The sequence below is a fragment of the Suillus fuscotomentosus genome (assembly GCF_016647785.1).
Source record: "Suillus fuscotomentosus strain FC203 chromosome Unknown F5891scaffold_11, whole genome shotgun sequence".
NCBI lineage: Eukaryota > Fungi > Basidiomycota > Agaricomycetes > Boletales > Suillaceae > Suillus > Suillus fuscotomentosus.
Genome location: NW_024539523.1, coordinates 647,824 through 671,564, shown reverse-complemented (window position 1 = coordinate 671,564; position 23,741 = coordinate 647,824). Strand labels below are relative to the sequence as shown.

At 47.7% G+C, this 23,741-nt stretch overlaps 6 protein-coding genes across 6 annotated transcripts; 4 read left to right on the top strand and 2 right to left on the bottom strand.

Annotated features, from left to right (window-relative positions):
- The first annotated feature begins 44 nt into the window (after nt 1–44).
- On the top strand, nt 45–1,264 carry F5891DRAFT_1104844 (uncharacterized protein). The gene is made up of 4 exons (XM_041363638.1): nt 45–406; nt 452–782; nt 837–905; nt 959–1,264. Exons 1-4 carry the CDS (start codon nt 96–98, stop codon nt 1,088–1,090), a joined length of 843 nt encoding a protein of 280 aa, XP_041229555.1. The 5' UTR covers nt 45–95; the 3' UTR covers nt 1,091–1,264.
- Nucleotides 1,265–1,267: 3 nt separating this feature from the next.
- On the bottom strand, nt 1,268–7,148 carry F5891DRAFT_1171204 (myosin 5). Its single transcript, XM_041365536.1, has 15 exons — nt 6,915–7,148; nt 6,717–6,846; nt 6,429–6,666; nt 6,348–6,369; nt 6,105–6,299; nt 5,374–6,057; nt 5,273–5,326; nt 4,426–5,219; nt 3,946–4,373; nt 3,806–3,893; nt 2,600–3,755; nt 2,011–2,542; nt 1,836–1,957; nt 1,682–1,783; nt 1,268–1,636 (listed from the first exon to the last, which is right to left on the bottom strand). The coding sequence occupies exons 1-15, from the start codon at nt 7,053–7,055 to the stop codon at nt 1,430–1,432; spliced, it is 4,893 nt and encodes a 1,630-aa protein (XP_041229554.1). The 5' UTR covers nt 7,056–7,148; the 3' UTR covers nt 1,268–1,429.
- A 2,536-nt stretch (nt 7,149–9,684) lies between these two features.
- F5891DRAFT_1016103 (uncharacterized protein) lies at nt 9,685–13,787 on the top strand. Its single transcript, XM_041360922.1, has 17 exons — nt 9,685–9,769; nt 9,826–10,000; nt 10,146–10,371; nt 10,425–10,525; nt 10,574–10,874; nt 10,927–11,342; nt 11,399–11,900; nt 11,955–12,061; nt 12,113–12,148; nt 12,200–12,250; nt 12,306–12,370; nt 12,419–12,486; nt 12,539–12,627; nt 12,676–12,743; nt 12,799–12,937; nt 12,985–13,122; nt 13,173–13,787. Exons 2-17 carry the CDS (start codon nt 9,827–9,829, stop codon nt 13,539–13,541), a joined length of 2,850 nt encoding a protein of 949 aa, XP_041229553.1. The 5' UTR covers nt 9,685–9,769; nt 9,826; the 3' UTR covers nt 13,542–13,787.
- A 2,184-nt stretch (nt 13,788–15,971) lies between these two features.
- On the bottom strand, nt 15,972–16,560 carry F5891DRAFT_1171201 (uncharacterized protein; the record flags this gene model as incomplete). Its single annotated transcript, XM_041365535.1, has 2 exons — nt 16,390–16,560; nt 15,972–16,345 (listed from the first exon to the last, which is right to left on the bottom strand). The coding sequence occupies exons 1-2, from the start codon at nt 16,415–16,417 to the stop codon at nt 15,972–15,974; spliced, it is 402 nt and encodes a 133-aa protein (XP_041229552.1). The 5' UTR covers nt 16,418–16,560.
- A 214-nt stretch (nt 16,561–16,774) lies between these two features.
- On the top strand, nt 16,775–22,318 carry F5891DRAFT_946232 (uncharacterized protein; the record flags this gene model as incomplete). Its single annotated transcript, XM_041374662.1, has 16 exons — nt 16,775–17,706; nt 17,758–17,841; nt 17,891–17,957; nt 18,021–18,344; nt 18,394–19,362; nt 19,411–19,521; nt 19,573–19,884; nt 20,224–20,515; nt 20,574–20,633; nt 20,691–20,821; nt 20,871–21,038; nt 21,091–21,159; nt 21,209–21,292; nt 21,341–21,467; nt 21,520–21,809; nt 21,860–22,318. The coding sequence occupies 16 exons, from the start codon at nt 16,775–16,777 to the stop codon at nt 22,316–22,318; spliced, it is 4,479 nt and encodes a 1,492-aa protein (XP_041229551.1).
- Nucleotides 22,319–22,400: 82 nt separating this feature from the next.
- Nucleotides 22,401–23,652, top strand: F5891DRAFT_62236 (phosphatidylethanolamine-binding protein). Its single transcript, XM_041372503.1, has 6 exons — nt 22,401–22,747; nt 22,795–22,953; nt 23,011–23,092; nt 23,144–23,252; nt 23,305–23,331; nt 23,383–23,652. Exons 1-6 carry the CDS (start codon nt 22,516–22,518, stop codon nt 23,590–23,592), a joined length of 819 nt encoding a protein of 272 aa, XP_041229550.1. The 5' UTR covers nt 22,401–22,515; the 3' UTR covers nt 23,593–23,652.
- The last annotated feature ends 89 nt before the right edge of the window (nt 23,653–23,741 follow it).

The window sequence follows — 23,741 nt, the reverse complement described above, 5'->3', positions numbered from 1 at the left end:
GTTAGATGTATCAATTTAATTACGTAATAGTTTTGTTGAATGACGTTACATACACTGCACAGTGATTCCAAGTCATTCGATATAATTGATATCCTATGGAGCCTGATGCAGTCGGACTGCGTTGCGACCTAACGTCCTGCAATGAGGTCGATTTCCTACCAATCAAATGTCACTGTAACAAGGTGTTTTGTAGGTACCACATCTCCCTTGATAAGCACACTTGCGCGTCACTAGATGCCAGTGGGCCTTCCGAGGAACGCGCTCCCATCATGAAACGCCGGAGATGTGCTCTTGGAGATTGCAAGAAACCGAGCCTTGAAAGTGTTATCAGTCAAGAGGTCAATCTCGAAACGAAACCAACTTCATCTGCGGCGTGCACGAAATGCCTTCTGTCATTTTGTATCGAGTATGTTTTCTGGAATCGTTCATACAAGGAGCTCAAACTGGTTAGTCATCGTCATCCAGATTTGCATTCATGTACAGGTCTGCAGAAGCAGGAGTCCGATGAAAAGGAAGATGCTCAAGATATCCTCGCCCGCCATTTTTCCAACCCACCTTCACATACTCCCCTGGCTGTCCGACGCACAGTCAAGCCTCCCACCGACCCCAAGCAATTAGCTCAGATACAGAAAGTTACACTCATGAAGATGCGTCATAGTGCTTCTGCGGGGGACCCTAGGGATAAATCATCCACCGTACCTGTCAATGAACGCTTGCACATCAAAACTCGATTGGAGGTGACTGGAATGCCCGTGCAAGAACGCGTACTTTGGTTCAGAAAGGTAGCATCTATCTTGTTGACAGGCTATGTGGATTATCTCACTTTTGGCTTGTAGTCTGTGGTCACGGGCAGGGCATTGGACCTGATTTCGGCGAATCTTGGGGTTCCTCCCTCGTATCAAACAGTTAGTGAAATTTGCCTCAGAACCAGATCTCGAAAACCTCATCATCCTATTAGCCACTGTGCCTCATAAAGAAATCAGGCTCAGATCCTTTAAGTTGCTCACCCCTCCAGAATGACCTGTTGTTGTCTGAGCAAGTGGAGGACACATGCACAGTCATGTTGTCGGCTCTTCCTCATAGTGATTGATCAATGTATGTCATAATACTTTCACCCCAATTTGAAGGTCATGCCAGATTTTTTCATGGACTACAAGCCTATTGAATCGTAATGGCGTTGGCGCCCGACTTACTTATTCCTGGCATATTTTGTGTCCATCGATGTAACTTAGTCGAAGACTGTCGTCCGCTTAACTATTATTCCAAAAGGCAGTGATACTGAAAACCCTCCTCCATTATAATGTCAGGAGCCGGGGATGCCATATACATAAACTGACTGAACAGATGTCCTGAAGTAGCTAAAGCACGAAAGTTGGCAGCGTAAGGTATAGTATTATAGGAACATCGGGGGTCAAACGCAGACGAAACATCAAGCTACTAATGCAGCTAATCTGCGTAGATGAGACACATTGAGGTATGCTGGAACGTATGTCTCCAAGCCAGACACCTCGCGAGGCCAGGGAGGCTCAAATGGACCGACTTCTTCCGACTCGGGAGACAATAGTAAATGGTCGTTCCGATCATTTGCCTGAACGCGCGAGGCTACTACACGTAGAATCTCAGGAGAAATAGGGTTCTAGAGAAGTCAGCGAAGAAAATGAATGCAGAATGCGTGTCATACCTCATATTCTGCCACGTAGTAGTTCGTACACATTCGCTGTATTTGCATCGGACTAAGCATCCAGCAGACATCATATATGATCTCTATATCTGCGGGCGTTGCCTATTCCACAGGCGTCAATTAACGGTTGTTCGAATGTAAAAGTAGCACGCACCTTCTTCAGTTGCAGGAGCTTAATGGCCTGCATCAAATGTTCCAACTGGAGCGTCCCCTCGGGCATGTCATGAGACTTGCACCACTCTTCTATGCGTGTGATATTATACTGGATTTGCATGGCTTGGATGTTTTTATGTCAATGAAACGACGCCGTGCAATGGATAGGGACACACCTCGTTTCCAAGAGGAGAAGTTCCTTCTCATTAAAAGGTCATTGAAGCTCGTGACGCCGACCAGCTTGAGAAGTTCAGCCATAACCTGTTGCACCACTGAATCTTCCATGTAATAGCTCTTCAGACTCTTCCAGACCATGTTCAGAAGGTTTAGGATGTCGTCCATGCTGTATGCTGGCTGGCTGTTTGTATTGAGGAGACGATTAAACAACCGACCACCGCCATCGCTCGTCGTGAATCCTGGCAGAGACTGACTCTCTATTAAAGCAGGTACGACCATCTTCGCAAGGCGCTTCTTCGTCTCTAGCATCCACGTGTGGTATATGTTATATTCCAAGCTGCCAAGGTCATGCTTGACGACCGTGACAAGCCGTTCGTAATCATTCCAGTCAAACTCTCGGACAGCATTCTCTTCTCCAGGGCCAATGCCCTGTAGCATATCGCTCTCAGCCACATAGATGAACGACAGCATCTCGTGGACATTCGAAAGCCAGTAAATTCCGGGTATAATGGAATCTTCACCGCTGAACGACTTTAAGGTCCAACATATTAGTGAATGAAATCACCCGATGATAGACAACGATCTTACCATCACATGGGCTTGAATAGACTCCATAATGTTTGCCAAAAAACGCTCGCTCTCCGATATCAACCCATATTTCCACATCTCATTGGTAACAAGGCTGATGAGATTCGCCGGGAAAAGGATCTCCTTCACAGCAGACGGATTAGTGAGACTTGGTGCTGGAATCTTCAGGCCTCTGATGAGACCGACAAGAACATCCTCGTCCAGTCGCTTGGTGTCCTGCATGAGTTTGATCTTCTCCTCAGCAAGATCGTCATACGAGCGAATATCTGCCAGGCCGTTGCTGCGCATGCGAAGGACATTATCTTCGCCATTGTATGCAACAGATACTGCGCGATGGTTGAGAGCTTGATTCTTCTTGACGTCGAGCATGAGTTCATCAACGGATGTGCGGGTCTCGGCTGGGTTGAGTTGAACAACGCCTGCTGAACTGTGCCTTCGTTGGTGACGACTGCTCGAGGGCGGGACAAGAGTTGTGCCGTTGGAGAGACCGCCAGAATCAGGGATACGCAACGCTGGAGTAAAGGTGGGTGATACAGGAGCTTCGGCTCGAGCATTCCTCGTGAGGGAGTTGTAGGCATTGGCCCGGTTTAGTTGCTCCCGCAGGCTACTAACTTCATTCTTGAGAGTCAGTATGACGGACCCATCCTCGACAGAACGTGACGGGGTATGGGCAAAGGCCTTCTCCTGGAATTGCAGCTTCTCTGCCTGTGCAACGAGCTCGTCTGATAGCTTTTGTATCATTGCTTCCTTCTCCGCGGCCTTGGCAACAGCCTCATCCAATCGCTTCTCTACATCAGCCTTTGCTAAAAGAAGCTCATCACGGCGTGATAGTTCGGCCTCGGCTGTTGACAGTGCAGTCTGAAAGGACTTCGCTTTTGTGTCGGCCTCTTCGTATTTCGATGTCCATTGCTGAATCTGTTTCTCCAACTCGCAAAGCTGCGCCTGCAATACCTTCTTCTCCTCCGTGCGTGTCTGAAGCGTTTGAGTGAGCTCTACTACCTTGTTTTCTAACCGATACGATATCTCCTTGAACTTTGAGACTGAACGGGCCTCAGCTCTGAGAGCCTTCAGTTGTTTCCGAGCAAGCCGCCGACGGACACAAGATTGCAAATAAACAACATGCCTGACGTCTGTCTTGTGACTGCGACGATAGAGCCTAGGGGGAAAAATAGGTAAGATATTATCAGTTGACTATTACGGACGTACACTCCACGGAAAAGAGATTGCAAGAGAATAGCGGCATGTGAAGTCTTTCTCTCTCTGTACAGCCGTCGGGCTTGGGCGCCGCGGATACCTGTGGCGAGAGTTTCAATATACCGCTGTACGACGTCATAAAAAAAACCTACGGCTCTGGAATGATACGATAGATCGCCTTGTTTGCAGGAAATTGGACCTCTGAATGAAACGGCGAATACCGGTTTGAAGGCGTCTTGCGGCAAAATCCCTACGAATGTTCTCCACGAGCCTGCGGGCCAATATACCACGCCACCAAGTTTGGATTTTGATTGTAGCTCGGCGCAAGTCCTGGTACTTCTTCACAGCCATGCGCCTGCGCATGTTCTTTTGCACAATCGTGACAAGAGCATTGAGCTTTTCCGAGCGGAGGGACTCCAACGCTGCGAGCATACCAGCCCTGAAAAAAATCTTGGTGAGACCACTCTGATATTTGTCAGGGTCGTTGATAGTTCTCTCAAGAATAAGTGAGCAGAGAGGCCTGAGTTCCATGTGCTGTATCATTGGCTGCCAATCTGCTGAGGGTACTAGCATGTAATACCTGTGTAATGATCAACAATCAATAACGCGGAGAGCTACAGTGGTGGCCGTACCGCTCAGCAAACTCTTCATAAGTCCAACGTGAAGGGTATCCAGCACAAGAGATACGTATGGTTTCGAGAACACCACAAGCACGCAACTGGCCTAAAACTTGAGATGGTGTGAACTCCCAAGGTCTTTTGGCTTCATTGGGTTTGATGCACCGTATATAGTGGACGTTTGTGATGCTGAGGGTATCCATCAAGGTGATCAAGGAGGCTTTGAAGATAGAGCCTTGCGTGGGCTTCCGGATGGCAGCTCCTGGTCTCTTGGGGCCAGCGTTCGCTGCCACCAATGATGAACGACCAGGATCAGGAATGATGGATGAACGACGGGAACCTCCACTACCGGAATCAGACAGAGAGGGTGACCCAGGGTGTGGAGGTTCGGCTGCTTTCACAGATCCAAGGGCAGCGTCGAGAACTTCCTTCAAGAAGGGGTTCTTCGTGGATGCAAGCAAAAGCATATGTTCATCAGGAACTGTATCACGGTTCTTCTCGAGGAATCCTTCAACTTCGTACGTGACATCATGGGCGTAGTGGGCAATGGTGAACGCAGAATTTCCGAACCGAGGTTTCTTGAAGACGTCTTTGTTGGAGGGTTTCAGAAGTTGGCTGCTCAGCTTTTGAAGAAAGGATGCGTCACTGCCTGACGGTAGACGCGACTCTTCATCAAGGAGCGCGAGGACGCCCAGTTTCCCTTCGATCACATCAATGCAAGGTTGATTGTCCGAAAAGTCGATGAAAGTCCAGTTAATCTCCTCCTTAACGTATTCCTCTTGCTCGAGTTTGAAGACGTGAGAATTGAACTACGACAGTGATATCTTAAGCCATAGACACGTTGCAGATACTTTACACTCACCTCTTGCTGTAATTTTTCATTAGCGTAGTTGATGCTAAACTGCTCGAAGGAGTTCTGTAAACAAGTGAGTGTCATGAATTAACTGAAGGACGAGATGTAACCTTCTGAAAGTGTTCAAAGCCGTAAATGTCCAGCACACCGATGAACATCTCAGCTCGCTCGGCGGCATCTCCGTTTTCACCAGCCAAACTTTCATTGACGATGGCTACCAACCACTCAAATAAGCATGCATACACAAACTTTGCCACGCTGTCCCTAACCACTGTCGCCTGTGCAGCGTTGAGTGCAGTGACAATTTTTTCCGAGCGTGTAACGATCTGCTTCTTGACAGTCCACTTCTTGAAATCGGCGAAGTTCACTCCCAAGAAGCGAGTAGCAAGAAGAAGGGCAGGATCTGCATCATCTATGGCCGAATCGTTTCGTGTTTGGGTAACCTTCACGTTGCCCAGATGGAGCAGGGCCGAGAGAAGCCGGAAGACCGCCCACTGTTTCTCTACACTGATTCCAACTGTCGATAATGCTTGCTGCGTCGCCCGGAACTCTTCCGCATCATCAACTCCACTTATCGGTGTCGACGTCGGTCCTCCTTGTTTCAGATAGTGAAATTTAGTCACGTCAGGGTCAAGGCCGAGATCCTTTCGTTCTTTCGATGGTGCGCCAGCACACAGTTGATAAAAGATATGGTAATTTCGTTCGGTCGTTGGTTGAAACACAATGCGTGATCGTTCCAGCAGGTAAGTCCGGATTCGGGCGCCGACGATTTCTTGTTTGCCATCAAAAAGAATCTACAGCGCGTGTTAGATATTCAGCGGCCTGAATCCGAATTACTCGCCTGAATGTATTTACCAAATCGCGAAGAATTGTCGTTACGAGTTGTTTTGGCATTTCCAAACGATTCTAGAATCGGGTTTGTGGCGAGTATCTGGCGCTCAATTTCACTAGATTCGTCGAGAGAAAATTTTGTCTTCGCTTTCGTTTGGGATTCGGGAGGATTTACTGATGCCAGGTATCGCATGATGAATTTAGCCTGAAAACAATTTAGAGTTCCAATAACATGGAGAAGCACTGCACACACTGATTCAGTTTTACCAGCTCCACTGAACGACGACAGGGTTAGATCAGTATTACAATAAAGCTACAGATGCATGGAGATTACCTTTCACCCGACACAATGATAGTCTGGCCCATGCCCTCCTTCGCCATCGCGGTATATGCATCCTCAGCAATAGCAAACAAATGAGGCTCAAGATCTCCTCTTTTCCGTCCACTGTAAGCCTGAATGATCTCGGGGCCATATAGAGTAACTCGTTGAAAAGGATTGACGGCAATAAGCACTATTCCGCTATAGGTGTAGATGCTATGTTGGGCATAGCGATTGCGGATGGTATGCAGGACTTGAATAGCACTTAGCACTGATTCCGACGTTCACCATAGAATAATATACCTGAAGGCTCATTTAGATGCGATAGGGTAGCCAAATCATCTGCTGTTTCTAGTAAAGGAGGATTTCGAAGAGGAGGCAAGCCTTCCTTTCCAGCCTTGATGTCCTTGCCAGTGGTATTAATGACAAATTCCTGTCATTCACATTGCAACTCATGTCGGCGAATTCTGTAGATTGAACAGTGAAAAATATGACGCGTACCTTGCCTCGTTCATCGACAAACGCCAGTTTCATCGAATCGTCAGCGCCTTTGGTAACAGCCGTGACCTCTGCAGAAATCCATGCCTGATCCTTGTCCTCAAACCAGACTCTCGTTCCCTTGCTGTAGATGTTTTCAGCCATTGCCAAGGCGTCGTGGGTAACGATCGTGAGCTACGTTAACCGTGCGCCAGAGCTGGAGTGCAACGCAGTCGAATTGTGGTCACTGAGAGTATTGAGGGACCTTCATTTGAATAATTTGTCCCACGGTCCGTGATGCCATTTCACATCATGCATGAACGAAAGGTCAACTGATAATTTTCGAACTAGTATCGACTGTCATAGGTGTACTAAGAGATAACCGCAGCATCACGTCGATGCATTTTAGTACTCAGAGCTCAAGCATTCACCCCTTTGCAACGAAGGTGCAAATTGACAATGAAATTTCAGTGTGACAAAAATGTTTGACAAATGAAGGAACAACAAGCGAGACACAAGCGCTAGCGTTGAATGGATGGGATCCACGGGGAAAACTCATCTTATAAGAGCTAGTGGTAAGAAAAACAGACCGCCAGGAAACAGATCGTAGTAATGTATATCACCATTTGTATTATCCCCAGATACTACTAGATGTACCTGAGTGTTCGTGCTCACCTAGTGTTCGTGCTTTTGCTCCAGCACATACAAATCATCACAAATCATTTTGGTATATAGAAATGGAATGATCCTGCATTGTCAATGAGTATTTCTATATCTTTAATTTTTCGAATAAATGCGTTGTGCAAGTGTTATGATGCAATATACACCGTTTGGAGACAATTTGGCACACTGATCAGTGTCGGGAAGGCAAACTCACAGCAATCTTAACCTCGGAGGTGCTTAGAACATTGATCCTGACAGATATCTAGCTAAAATGACAACTTCTGAGGTTGATTGGGCAGACTATTGATGTGCAAGTGAAGGATATGTTATCTAGCGTGACAATCTACTACAAGACGTTACATCATTTTGAAATCCCGCCATGCCGCAAAAGCAAAGCATGAACTCGAACTTGCGTGTGTGTAGCGGACTTCTAATCGGCAATGTCGGCAACCTGTGACACAGTGTGACGAATGCACGAACACTAGGTGCGATAGACTAGTGGTGCTCGGTCATGCTGTAGTAACACAACAGATCAACTTTTTTGTATATAAAAATTTGGGCCATGTTATTGAGATGGTATTCTATCTACTAATAACTATCCGATATTTGTTTTGTGTTGTGGATCGAGAGCAATGTGTGAGACCGTCAAAAAGCACGAACACTCGGGTACATCTAGTATCCGTAGTCTATGGATATATACGTATCATAATACCTTCGAGGACAGCTTTATGTAAGTAGCAACATGTAACAGGGAACGTGGGGACACTGCGACACTCATATTTTCTGGTTTGATTACCTATGGGGAACCCGGATAAGACAGTCGCATAGAAGTTCAGGTCATGATATCTTCTCATGGTCAGACAACCATGAATCTACAGCCCAGCCAAAGTCATTTATGACAGAATTAGTTTCCCCTGCTTGAACAACGTAAAATTGTGTTGCCTGGGCACTTAAGGCTGCGAGACGGATCTCCGCGAAGGCCAGGTAGTGGCCGAAGATGTAATATGCACTTTCTGTTGCACCAGTGTTTGGCGTATCGCAAAACCGGCGGTGACTGTGACCGTTATAGCTGTGAAGATAGAGCACACTGACACAGCGGGGAAACTGTCACTTGACCACCTTTTGCCGCCAGTGAAATTACATTCGAAAGGTAATCTAGGGTGCTCCGAGTCTGGAACGCTCTAGCCAGGTCCAGACCTGCTTTTGATTGAAATATTGTAAGAAGTGAAATGTTGAAACCCCCAATGTGTAAGTATCCTTTGCTAGTTGCCTGCAAAGGTTTTACCTCCATATGTAAGTATTAAGCAATTCAGGTCCCATCGCACACGTTACCAGGATAACATGTAACCTATACTTGCATAGTACCTGAACCTTACCTAGCCTGCTGCTTAGCGAACGTTAATTTTCGTAATTACTTGCATAAAAACGTCCACCCACTCAGCTTAATTTGGACGCAACTGGTTGTGTGCCTCTGAATGTTTGCCTTGTGACCTGTTACAATCTATCCTCACGGAACAATTACGAGAGAGGATTATGACTCATCTGGTCTTTTCAGCAACAGTCGCTGAAACAATTCAACTTGTTGGGTGCAGTCGGCGAAGTACCTACAAAATTTTGTAACATCACCGAAATTTCGGACAGACAAGGACTCGTTGCTATAAGCCTCGGCATATTCTCAACCAACAATGCAGACAGCAATACAATAAGATCTGTTCAAGCCTATACTATTGGTAAAATTTGGTAAGATTGGCCTTGTCAACTGGTCGAACATAATCATAATATATTCACCTGAATGCAGCGAAAAATCTGCAGGGAAGGTTCATGCAGTGAAGTCTGTGCAATATTGACCCTACCAATGAGGCCGTGAGCTACTTATACTCCAATTGGGAGCCTTGTGCTCAATATTGGGATGTCACAACACCAAAGAATTAAAACCATCAGCTCAAAGGGGGATATCGACAAGCACTGGAATGCATACGATACTCCGATGTCGACAATGACATGAGGTCGATCCGAAGTTGTGACAGCTGTGGCTGTTAACCTGGTTAGGGTTATGACGTAGATCTGAGTGCGGCGTTCAAACTTCACACCCACCAAATATATACAAACACATTGCATTGAAGGAGTGAACGTTGCACTGACTCAGACAATCCGAGTTCAATTGACTCGAAACCGGGTTTTTTGGCCCAACTTGTAGTCCGTAGGACTATAGTGAGGTGAAGCCCGACGCAATTCAAATTCCGTGGCTCAATTGACGCGGACTCGGATCCAGTATGCAGGTCAAATATATTTATGTAAAAGGTCAGTTCAAGTCTGGACAGCTGGGGGACTCAGGGTACTACTCTTGGCTGACTCCTCCCAGCTTGCGGTTACTCTTCGTTTACGCAAGAAACAAATTTAGCTGTGATTTGAAGGCATGTGGAGCCCTTTATAAGATCTCATTTCAGGTATAGTCTTTTCACTTGTCTTCATACACATTCGACTCGGATGCTGTATAAGTTTGTAAAACAGCGTATCTCCCGTCGTGCATTGGCCCGGGTCGTTTCTACTTTTCTCTGCGTACTTTTCGTGACCATTCATCCATTTTCTCAGTTGGGGGGATCGTCGGCTTTCCTTGTGTTGAGCTTGAAAGAGCTCGTATTCTCTGTCCAAGAGGATCTGGCGCAGCAGCTTGAAATCACTATTATAAACATCACGGGTGCCCTGGCAGGTATTGGCGTATCGACCTTCGCCAAATACCTTGCAACTATTCCGCAGGAGGGATCGGTAACATCCCGTTTCATACCAGCTGTATTCCTTGTGATAATCAGCTTTCTCGGTTTGTCTTCCGCCGCATGCCATATAGACACAACTAACAAGATATCCTGAAAGCTGGTTGGGCGAAAAGCCGTCTTCCTCGTCTTCATTTATCTGCGCGCATTTCGTGTTTTGTGTCCATATGGCTGTTGACTAATAATATTGGAATAACCTCTGTATGTTGCTGTGCCCTTCCCTTTACACATAGATTGACAATCATTCAGGCCGTCCTCTCAGACTCGGGCGGTTTTTTATGGATCACCGTGACAGCCGCATCTGTTTGCTTGTTTTCTAGCATGTTGATTTTACATTGGTCCTCGACTCATCTTATTGAAGAAGTCGCGTCAACATTGAGAATTATCCATCGCTGCTTATCCGTGGGCATGGATAATCCCTTCACTTATCCTTCCTCCCAGAAAATTGCTGAATTGAAGGATTTACACGGAGAGTTGGTCCACCAGTCTGTAATACTGAATGAGATGTACTGTCAAGCAGCTTTTGAACTCCGTGTTGGGCGCGTTAGCGGTGAGCATCCTGTTCACGTGCCCATTTTACACATCTTGACATTCCATACTAGTGAAGTCCCTCAAGCCTCTCCTGGGCATGGTTGAACACTTGCGGCGTGAATTATCCTGGGGAACGGTTTCTCAGCCAGGTCAAAACGACTGGTCCAACGAATCGCACTGTGCTTCATCTTCTTCCTTCGAGGCTTCAGCAATAGAGCTTAGTAAAACCATTATGACCTCAATCAAAGCAGTCGAAGATCTGGTGCTCGGCGTGTATACACATACCTCCCTATGGCACAAGTCATTGCGCACAGAGAGAGATGCAGTTACTGCGGCTGCCATCAATCTCAATTTCGCATGGTACACTGCAAAAAACGAGTTGCGTAACACTAATCAAACATGGAGCGAAGAACCGATTTCCCCATCTGGCTCCATTGTTCCTTCGCATCTCCATCATCAGTGCCTGTTCGTGACGTCATTGTTACAGGCAAGTGATTCAATCTAGGGATTATTATGAGCTAAACACGTCAATAATGGAGCCAGATGGCCTACGACACGAGCCACATACTGCAAGTAGCTCAGAGCATTGCTGCACACCACGAAGTTTCTCGATTTCGCTTCTGGCTCCCGCGATTGACATGGCAGTGGCTTGGTGTTGCGCCCCGAACTTTCATAATGGAGGAATATGGGGCACCTATAACCCATGATACTCTCGAAGCAGAGACAACACTATCAGCTGAGGAAGTCCGTCAAGGCGTTGCTTTTGTCGATCGACAGGATGACACAACGAGTCAAGAGGTTTTCTATTGCCATGCCACCAGAAACATACCTACTGTTCCACAGTTATCGCTAAAATCCCTCCCACGATGCTTGTCGTTGACACTGCAACACCTTTGGAATCATCGCGTCATACTTCAGCTTCGACTAGGAGCATCAAGAGTAATCCGCGACACGCAGCGTTCCAGTCATTTGCAGCATGCGACAAAAAATGCCATTGGGGTGGCCATGTTAAGTTTTCCGGCTTTTCTTCCTTCTCACTCAGCAGGTTTGTCTATTCGCATCCCTAGTCAAGCATGAATTGTCATGGCATCAATGTTAGGTTTTCAGTGGTTCAGGTGGATCCACGGCCAATGGATGATTATCAGCTACGTATGGGTCCTTGAAACCAATACTGGAGCGACCTGGCGCGTTGGTTACTTGCGTCTCGTAAATCCTGTTTGATTAAAAACTGCGACGACATGTTCATGTATTTGATAGTCAGGGACCATTCTAGGAGCTATCTATGCTTATATTGTGCGTCCTGCAATACACTATCATTTTCACACGCTGACCGTATTTGCATAGACATGGGCTATTTGCGGGAGGAATCCCATTGGCATAGTGGCAATGGTTACAGTAAATAGTCCCGATGAATTGACACCACCCTGCATTTACTGACTAATGTCACCAGTTGTTTGATATACCTATTACGTGGTTTGTCACGAAAAGCAGGATTCCGTCCTTGGGTGTTGTCGCGTAATGTTTCCATTTGACTTGCTTTGCATGATGTTGATCGTTATCTAGGTCTGTTACGCTCCCTCCTGTCGTGCTATACCAATACCTAACTCCGGATTCAGGAGTGTCTACACGAGGTATTGATTTTCACTCGTGGGCCTGATATGAATATACCTTACGATTGCGCAGACTTAGCTTGGATGAGGGCCTCAATGATTGCTCTGGGCATCATCGCCGCGTTGGCAATGAACAGTCTTGTTTTTCCTCGATACAGCCGGGTATGGCAATATTGTCTATTATCGACCTCATTTGCTAACATCCAGAAGGTGTTGTTTCTGAATCAGACCAGCACGACACTGAGATTACTCAGCCAGTTATACCTTCTCCTTGTACAGTACGTTATCGATTTATCCTCCATTCATAATGTGTTCCTCCTAAATTAATTCTAGGGGAATGTTCCGGAGTATACACCCATTTACGCTGCACGACAAACAAGAGACGTTAAAGTTAGAACTTCAAATTCGCAATGCGCTTCATCGATCGTCGTCGCTGCTGACTACCATGAATGACGAACTTAGTCTAGTGCCGGTAGGCTTGAATACGCGGTTCAATTTTCATAATTGAGTCGTCCGCAGAAACCAATGCGCCACTACCGCGAAGTTGTCCTCAAAATACAGAAGATTCTTGACTTGATGACCGGTCTTAGAAAGACACGGGAAAATATACCCCGAAAGGAGACTATCGCGTCAGTCATGAAAGAACGGAAGGAATTTGTATGTACCAATGAACTCGGCTGCTGAACTGCATCAGACGCCCTTGTCAGATATCCTGTATCTGCATCTCGCTGTTTGCGTGTCAGCACGTCTTTCAAGCTCGACAACCTTTGCCGCAGTTCCTCCCATCTGCAAGACAAGCACTTGAAACACTCGAATCAAGGATAGAAGCCTCTCTGCGACGGGGTATTGACGCGGATGTATCGGTTAAGGGTATCTCCCTGGCATACTCAGTTGCAGAAGGTGAGGTCATGAAGAATATGGTTGATACTATAGAGGGTTTATTGGAGCTGTGCCGCCAGCTATTCGGTACATCGGCGTGGTTGACCAATACCTGGCCAGAGACAAGTGTTCCTAACGCTGATGAAGGACCTGGAACACCCAGTGAAGGATGGTTTAGTACAGTGGGACGCATGTAGAAAGGATACTATCTCAATTAGAGGCTTGTCATGTAGCATAGATGTGATTTTAAGGGTAGTGGTAGCTAGAGTTATTGCATGTGCGAATCCATGCGTCGCGAATTTATTTATGTAAATGTCACGGTAACGAGGACGGAAGGAGAAGTGGCGTCACCACAGTTTACGCGTTGTTATTCGACCAAACAACACGATGTCAATAAATCCAAGTGACACGTCTCTTTCTCTTCTCTATACCAAACTCTACTATGTCCAGCGTCTGCTGTCCACTTTCCAATCACCCTGGCCACTTCGGGAGACCATTCGCACCATTATGCTATCCAGACCACCATCGAGCTCATCGCTGCTTCCAGCCACAACATCCATCCTGACCGGATGAATAACTAACCCTAATGATTTTCGACTACGGGGAGAATACACTTCTACTTGCATGGACCACAAATAATGCGGCATTGTTCTGGGGTTGGGCCGCGTTACGAGAGTGGTCTTCCATGTACGCTTCAGGCGTTTGCCCGCTTGCTGCTGATTTCTCCTGCGATGAACTCTTTTGAAACCACCTTCATCGCCTCTTCGGAACGCGTTCGTAACCGACCATGGAATCACCTCCACCACGCATACGCACAGACCTACGCATGTGCCGCCTCGGGAACCCTTTGCGGACGTGTCTAGATATTACGCACAGAAAGCAATAACTTTCGTACATCTGACATGGCTGCGGTCAAAGGGAAGGTGGTGCCGGGAATGCTCTGGTTCATGTCGTGGGCAGAGGTTGAACCACGGAACGAGTGCCAGAGAGGTGTCGCGGGATTTTATTTGGTGACCTTCAAGAGAAGGAGCGGATTACGTACTGGTTCGCATTCTGTGGTTAACTGCAGTGGCGTGCATCCTGGGTCACGCACAGATTTCTGTAGAGATCAATTTGCCCAGGGCCGCTTTTGGAAGACCGGTTGTCTTGACTTGCGCCTTTGCCCTCACCCCTCGTGGTTCATATTCTTTAGCAGGTCAACGCACATGATTCCCGTAGCCTGAGTCTTTGACTCTTTCCTCGAGTTGTGTGTGGTCTCACTGGGATTACCCGCTCCTCCTCCTCGGCGTCTTAGAATTTGCTCGCCGTGAGCAATGTTTGTTTTCTCTGTCGTCCTTTGGAACGGGAAAATGTGCATAGCTTCAAAGCGCCGGCGCGCGCAGCAAACATCCTGGCTTCGCGGTGATCTGCGAGGTGGAGCCTGGTCTGGAATGCACTTGGTCGCGAATGTGGTACCAACAGGAAAGGGATACTAAAGACTGTTTCGGCTAGAGCGTTATGGGTACAACTTTGCTGTCGTCCCCGCAGCTTCGGCTCCCCTACCCTACATGTCAGAGGCATGCTACGGAGTTGCCGCGTATGATTGACTTATTCCACATTTTAACACGTTCTGTGACTGTATTTGCGATGCTGCTGACCGTTGTCATTCTGAAGGTTCAGGTTATGTTCAAGGTCATTCGCTCGAAACTGACTTATGTCGGTGGGATCATCGCCAAGACCTGATCTGTCGAATGCGCATCTGCTTTTTCAACCATCCTTCGATTCGCCGGTCTGTCCCTCGTATCCATGTTCAGCCCGCCCTGTGGGTTACTTGGGATCTCTATTCGCAGGTTCAACTAGTTCGATCCTGTCTTCTTTCGTCTTAAACCATGGGTTTGGCTCTCACACCTCAAGTCTACTGTCATTCCGCTGCATCACTCTTCCTTCGGGATCGGTGACAGAGACTTATTCTCAAGTTCAGCGGTGATGGGACGTCTTTTTGGCGTGCATGCTCCTTTCCCAGATGACGAGATTACACACAAGACAGGTAGATCTAGAGGGATCATGTTGATGATGGGTGAAGGGCTCATGAAAGCTGTGGCTGTCTTGGTTTACTGCGACTGGTGTACGGACAAGAAGGTGATTGGGAAGTTGTCAGGAGTGTGTTCCAGACCTCGAGCGATAGCTGAGTGATCAACGACGTATTCTGGACCGGATGCGACTTCCGCGACGCACGTTGTGGAGACCGTGATGGGCGATGTGCGAGTGTGGATGGGCGGTCCGAGTTGTGCAAACGACAAGGATAGTTCGGGAAGTGGCTAAGTGAAAGTACGTGTTGCCACCCTTCTGGCGCGGTGCGCGGCGGTTGGGATTGATCCGAGCGGGGAAAGCTTTTTGCTTCGAAAGTGGATGAATCCGGCTCTTTACGGGCGCTGTGGGTTAGCGGCAGTGATGGCAAGTGGTGAAGGTTGATAACCTTGTGACCCACGGAGTCCAACAATTTTTTGCATATCCCCCCGTCTTTGTGACGGTTTTCTTTTTGAATGTTTTCATTTGCGGTTCACCGCTATTCTGGGTAATCAGATTACACTGCAATGTGTCCATTAATACAGATGTCCACAAATGAGATTGTCTGATAAGTGTGATTATCATATAGCATACCCATACACTACTATGTCATCGCTATGGCTGTTGAAAGGCAACTCGTGCACCTCATCCTTGTTGCAAGAATCAAGCTTGTCTGACCGTGTGAGAACCTGCGCTGGGGTAGGTGGGGTGACGATCATATGTATGATAGGAAAGCCCTTGGTGGAGGTGAGACCAACAATCGTCGGAGAGGAAGGGGAGATAGAAACAGTTGAGTCGTCGTCCGTACTCTCCTTGCTCCGGGGAAATCTCGAGAACGAGTGGCAGGCGTAGCAATCGTTGTGGCGACGGATACGCACGATGACAAGCAAGAGTATGCCGAGGATGGTGATCATGACCATGAGGAAAAAGATGATCATGACAATGGTACCTTGAACTGTATAAACATGCGTTCCATATGTTTGATACGCGGGTGCTTACCGAAGCTGAATGAGACAGACGCAGACATGGATGAACAACAGATCGTTCTCAGCAAGAGTAGAATAATGAGACGGGTGTCAACGATTGTGCGTAAAGAAAAGAATGCAAGACGAGTAACAGATTTTGTAACGCTGCAAAAGTGATTTGTTCATTGTCAGTACTAAAGGCGACTAAATATGTATGAATGCATATAGGGGCTTTGGTCTGATTCAGAATCTCACGTTGTTGACCTTTATTTGGAAGTGGCTGGCAATGTGCTAGTGCTTGTGCATTAGTGACAACAGCACGGACGCGCTCATCTACTTAATTATTTTTTATTTCTGGATACCCTTTCCCTCGTCTCTGCAGAGTCGACGGGCTCAGCCCAGTAGAAACGTCCTTTACAATGGACATAGTATTTGGTAGGAAGAAAGGACGGCCCCGCCAGTCCTCGGTTACAGGTCGTGATCTCTCCGAGCATTCTATTCCCTATGACAAGCTTGCTCCTGCCTCTCTGGTCCCAATGCCTGTCGGAACCGTGTCTCAAGGCTTGCGGGGTACATCTTCAAACCCAGTTATTTCAGCTCCCCTCACAAACCCCACTCTTACTCACAATGGGACCGAGATGAATTACAGTCACTTCACTGCTTACCAGCGCAGCAGACTCGAACGGGATCGAACCAACATCTCTCGTCCGGATTCTAGTGTTAGCGCAGCAGAATCCTTCACTCTTTACAATGATTCCGTGGCTTCGTTCACCACCGGAAAGCGACCCAAGACTCCCACCCATAAACTTCGCAGAAGTGAAGCATCTGGTTCATCAGGCAGACGTAGTCCGAATGGCGCTGATTTTGGCTCAATTCCTCTCCCATCTTCACCGGCCGTATCTCACTCTTCTCTTCGACCTGGCTCCTCTATGCCTTTTTCGTCGGAAGCCGAGCGTGCCTCTCGCTTCTCAAGTTCCGATACTCATTCCAGCCACCTATCGCATTTCTTCCATAAACCTCATTCAAACCAGGAAGAATTTGTCCTGCCCCGGCCAGACAGAGATGAGGACATCGAAGCTCTCTTTGAACACGTATCAGCGACTCGCGACCTCCCTCCGGTGAACAAGCTCACCATTGAACAGAAATGGCAGTTGGTATATGGTGCAGAACAATTACGATGGCAGGAGGAAAAAACTCGAGAGGAGCAGGCTCGGAAGCAGGGTGATTCAAGTGCAGCAGGCTCTCTTGGCGAGGGAACACCAGACTGGTATATTAGGAAGTTCCTCGACAACACCATCACTGCGAAACAGGCCTCCAGTGTTTGGGTATCTTTAAAGAGTCATGAAACGAGGTGGGATGTTAGTCTTTGCAGTGTAATTTCTGATGACCTTGGTCTGTTTAGTTGGCTTGAACGCTTCATTGAGCTGCAGGGCGCATCTGTATTGGCGCAGGCGCTAATGCACATAAGCCGTAAAGGTACCAAGAGGTAGCACCGTTATTTTAAATTCAGGTCCATATACTAAAGCCTCTTATAGGCTCCCATCTGACACCCACCTCGAGGGTGAGATCGCCAAGTGTTTGAAGATTATCTTTAACAGCGCCGTATGTTTCTTTTTCATTTACTCGTCATGGTTCATTGGGCTCAGATCCTCGCGGGTGCTTTAGTCCAGAGTGCGCGACGCTATAAAGTTGAATGGTGTCGTCACTCAAATTGCGTCTTCTCTCAATTCACCTCATCTCCCAAATCGCAAAGTGATCTGCGAAGTCCTCCTCTCTATCATTTACAACGGTACAGACCCTCTTTCATTAGTATTTCCAGCTTTAGAAGCCCTTAGTGGCGCCAATGGCGAGACACACGGATATTATGATTATTGGTTCAGGTCTCTTGAGAGCGCGCTCCTGGGCAGGGGCAAGATGGGGAGTCTGGTCGGAGCTAGCGAAGAAGTTCGCAAAGGCGCTGGACATGACAACTCCCTCGCAGATTATGCGGTAAGTATGTTTTACTTGTGCTCTAGCTAGAATATTAATTTGTTCCTAGTCAACCAACCTTTTCGTGATTGTTCATATTTTAGACGCCATAGAAGACTTGGACGTACGGCTGCACCATCGCTCGTTAATGGACTCTGCTGGTCTTCAGCGTATCATTGCTCTATGTCACGAGATTGGTACTGAGCCCATGGAAGCACAGCTCGCAGAACTGCAGGAAATACTGAAAGAAGATGAGCAAAAATTACGGGAGCGGTACGACCAGCAAATACTTCGCGACCTCAATAGTGCTGAAGACATTTGGAATGCCCTTCGTCACAAAACGGAGAGCACAGGCGCGAAGGAGTACTTCCTCTCTATGATGCGGCATCTACTACTTATCCGGGAGGAAGGTCCTGATATGATGCGCCTCTATCAGTTGTTGGACTCGCTGGTTACGGACGTGGTCATGGATGGGAAACTTGCTTCCGCGGAGAAGAGACTTGGGCACACCGTTCAACGGATTATTGGCCAGCTAAACGATGCTCAGCGATATCAGGATGCCATTCAAGAAGCTGCTGAAGCTCGTTCTCAGGCTCTGGGTCTGAAGCTTGAGAAGGAGGCCCTTGAAGAGGAGATGTCACAAGGTTCAGACGGTCTCGTCGGCCATCTTAAGGCACAGGTCGCTCTCCTCGAACAGAAGCTTGGCTCTCACCGGGAAACTACGAAGCGTCTTCAAGGACAACTTGAGACGCAGAAAGCCGGGTATGAGGAACAAATAGCTCAACTGGAAGCTCAGATCATGGAGCTGTTCAGAATGCTGAGGGAGGTTGGCAAGGGTTACGAGAAAATCCTCGACTCTAGTTCTGGGACCATGGACCGGAAGACCTTAATAGAGACCCTGAACAAGCATCTCGAACGAACCAAAACCATCAGCATCCTCGAGGGACGTGGTAAGAAAATGAAAGATACCAAACAGGAGGACGGTGAAAGTGATGAAAATGACCAATTGGATGATGACGCCACTCCTCGGAAGTCTGATGTCCAACGGGGCGCTAATGGCTCAAGAGGCCGATCGCAATATTCCAAGGCTCCCCGGATATCTGGAGTCCTTAACGGTCACGAGTCGCAATTCATGGATGCTGACGAAGCGGATGAACGGGCACAAATCAACCATCAGCTTGCAGCGAATGCCAAATTTGTATGATCTTTTCATTAACAACGCTTGTAAATGCTCATCGGTGTTGTACAGTTATCGCCTGAAGATGGTATTGTCGCTAGCCCTCGGAGTATTAATCGGTCACCTAGGCGTACAAACCGTCTGATACCAGGCGATGACACACCATCACTACCCTGTTCACATCGCGCTAATAATCTTCTCGCGCCTCGGTACGACAACACACTTGATTACAGTGATAACGAGTCATCACTCCGTGAAGAGCTTGATGCAGAGAGCGAATTTGGTCAATCCACACGCAGCGGATTCACTGCTTTCACCGATGATACCCAACCCACCTCTGTTAACTCGGACGGCTCTTCAGAAGCTTCTCGTGGACCCACTACTGTGTCCTTCACTGAACAGCTTGCTAGAAAACTGCAATCCCGGGGTCGAATACCACCTGTCTCGGAGGGTAGTCCAACGGCATCTCTGCTTGCCTCCCTCGCTGAGGAATCTGACGTCACAGCAGCAGCACCTCCTCCCCCTCCACCCCCTCCCCCTCCACCCCCTCCTCCACCAGTACCACCGAAAGATGATGACGAATTAACCCCGTCATCTGCCGCTCCGCCACCACCTCCACCTCCGCCGCCGCCGCCGCCGCCACCCCCTGGATATCTTCCTCCTCTTCCAACTTTTCCCAGTGCCCCACCCCCGCCGCCACCGCCGCCACCCTCTTTCCTGAAGGGTGCTACTTCTGCCCCAAGTTCTGCATCCAGTTCAGCTCGGGCATCCATGTTCCTCAGTGCAAATCTCAATGTCCTACTTTCTGCTCGCAAAGATATGCCATTTACACCTAGTGCCAAGATGAAGCAGTTACAGTGGGACAAGCTTCCGCAGCAGCAAGTCGGCAAGACCCTTTGGAAAGACGAAGAACCTGAGAAAGAGAAAGAAATGCTCGCCAAATTACAATCTGACGGAGTGTGGATGGAAATGGAGGAGGACTTCAAAGCCAAGCAGTTGATGATCAATCTTATGGGTGTGTTATCTTCATTATTTCGTTATTCTAGTTGACAACTCTCTCCCTCCTGGAAAAGCTCGACAGAGGCAAGCCGAGTTGAAGAGTGTCCTTGACCCACAGACGAAGAAACGAGTTGGTGAGTCCTTGGAGTGCCAGAAAATCCTGGAAATACTACTTAAATATCCCTTTCCAGAGATACTTATACAGCGGGTGAAGAAGATGGAACCTGAGGAAATTGCACGCCGCATACAGCAATTCGATCAGGAGATGTGCTCCGAAAACTTCTTGAGCGAACTCAAAGGCGTCCTTCCCACCCCGGAACAGGTGCGATTCCCATTAAATACTCGGGCTTTGGCGGTTAAGTCATGTTTAGATTGGCAAACTCAATGTATACCGTAACGCTGAGCCTGAGGAACTGGCTGGGTTACACCCTTCCGACCGGCTCATGGTCAAACTCATACAGATTGATCGTCTTGGTCCCCGCATAGAGGGGATGCTTTACAAGTGCAAGTTCGAGGAACAGTGGCTACTCCTGGATGATGTATGTAGTTATTCATTGGGCATTTTAAGTCATATTCACCACCATCACATAGGGCGCAAGGAAGGTGAGCGAAGCAGGAGATGCTTTACTGCATGCCAAGCACTTCAAAGAAGTTCTGAATGTAGGTCCTGAGCGCAAAGTGTTGTTTTTGCCTAACATATATATATTAGCTCATACTCATGATCGGCAATTACATGAATGGCACAGGGATTAAGGGAGGCGCCTTTGGGTTCAGAGTGAGCAGTATTAACAAGGTATATCCCTCTCTTTTGTTCTCTCGACTTGACTTAATCTCACTACAGCTTGTTGACACTAAATCCGTCAACAATACCACACTACTGCACTTCCTCGAGCGGACGATTCACAAGCATTTTCTGAGCATGGAAGAGTTTTTAGACGAGCTCGCCAAACCCGCAGAAGCTTACCGAGGTTTGGACCTGCTGTACAACAAACGTAGATTGACTGACATAACTCACCTCAGTGAATACTCAGGATATCCGAAAGGATCTTGCCGAACTTCGCGATGGTTTGAAACGTATTCGCCAAGAATTGAATGACTATCATACCGACCTAGCACAAAATGATGGGTTCAGCAACCAGATGTGGACCTTTGTCGGAAAGGCAACGTCGAGGCTAGAATATCTCGTCGACGATGTAAATCACGCAGAAACTACTTTCACGGAAGTGGTCAAGTATTATGGCGAGGATGAAAAGAGCATTACATCACCAGAGTTCTTTGCGGTTTTCAAAACCTTTGTCACTTCTTACAAGGTCAGTGACCCAGACACGTTGGTGCAGTGGGATTACCTAACGTTTTACAGAAATGTAAGATGGAGAATCAAACTGCTGCTGAGGAGAAGGCTGCGGTTGAGAAGCGGAAGCAAGCTATGGCAGAGACAAGGCAATTGCGCCAAAATGCCAAGGATGCTAGCATACGAGAGGAAGATGAGTTGGTTCTGGACAATCTACTGGAGAAGCTGCGCAGTGGAGACACAGTTACACGTCGCGCAAGAAGGGCTCGTCTAAAACCGGACGCTAGACCTCTCGCACTTCCACTTGACACTACCGTTGACGTCGCGCGAGATATGCTGGCCGCTCTCAAAGCCGATGGCTTCGGGACAGTGTCACCTACTGTCCCTTCTGTGCCACGACGGCGGACGCGGAGAAGGACTGACCTTGGTGGTGTTGACTCACAATCTGCCCTATCTCCTACAGTAAGCTTACCAGATCTGCCCAGCCCAGACATAACAGTGGACTCGAATTTTTCGGATGTGCCATAATTCCTCCGTCTGCCTTCATTAGATGTTTCTTTATCTGTATCGTATCTCTTTGCTTTAGTCTCGCTCACCACGCAACTCACTGAAGGACTGTTTGTTTGTCAATGTTGGATCCGATCAAGTTCGACTTTCAGAATTCCAAGTTCTGAACCATTCTCTTTATAACTCTACATACTCCATATATAACATACCCTTCGAAAATGATACCTTCCGCTGGACGCATGGTTTTATCTCTGCTGCTTCTCGCTTCGCCCCTCGTGCATGCAGCTCAGTCCGACAACACGACTCTAGGAATCGAAATTATCCGCGCTCATTTTGAAGGGGCTGGTCTGGTGCCATACTTAATGGCGAACTTTACTCCTACTGCGCTTCTGACCGCAACGTACACCGGCGGCGGTATCGTGACCCCAGGTCAACTTCTTCCAAAGTCTCGTAAGTGAATTGTGTTTCGCCGTAGGATTTGTTCATCCCCGTGTCAGGGACGCAAACTGCCCCGAACCTTACTATCACGCCGGTCAATATGACAACCTTGTTGAATGAGAAATACACTCTTGTGATGGTGGATGCCTGGGCTCCAGGACATACTGACCCGCGGGGTCAGATTTGTCACTGGGTTGTCAATGGTGTAACTGTACAAGGTACGGATATGCTTCCAATTGCATCTGGTTTTTGTGGTTTACATATTGTCTGTACAGACTACTCTGTATTAACACATGCAGGCGTGGACGTAGAACAGTACAGGGGTCCAACTCCACCGTCCGGGAGCGGACCACACCGGTTACTACTGTTTTCCTCCTTAAAAGGAAATTAACCCTGATATCCCTGCAGTTATGTTATCTTACTTTACGCTCAGCAGTTTCCAACAGTCTCTCCGCCGCATGGATTCCATATCCTAAACAACCATCCAGGATTTTGCCACCTCGCGGATTATGTTAAGGTGTGGTCGCTTTCCTCATATGTAGATCTATCATTAAAACAACGTTCATAAGGCCTCGAACATCGGACCTCTAATTGCCGTGCGTATTCGGCTAATACATCTTCTGTTACCAACTAATGATTTGATTAAGGGAACCTACTTCACGGTCGAGGAAGGGGTGGCTACTTTCACGCCTTCTCCTACATCTCCTGTTGTGACATCTACTCTGCTGGCTTCAGGGTCTAGTGGTCCGTCCGCGTCAACTACCGGTTCAGTAGCTCAGCACAATGGCGCATGCTCGTCATCAAGCAATTACTTGACTATCCTACTTGCGCCCTTTTTGTGGCTTCTAGCGTTATAGTTACTTTTCACTTTCTCTGTCACTTGGTCATTCGATGGGTACAAATCATATGAATCATAAATTATCATGAGTAGGGACAGGATATCCAAGCTGAGAGGCGTCTTAGAGCAACGCGGCCACTAGCTTCCAAATCTTTCTCTCGCCTGTAG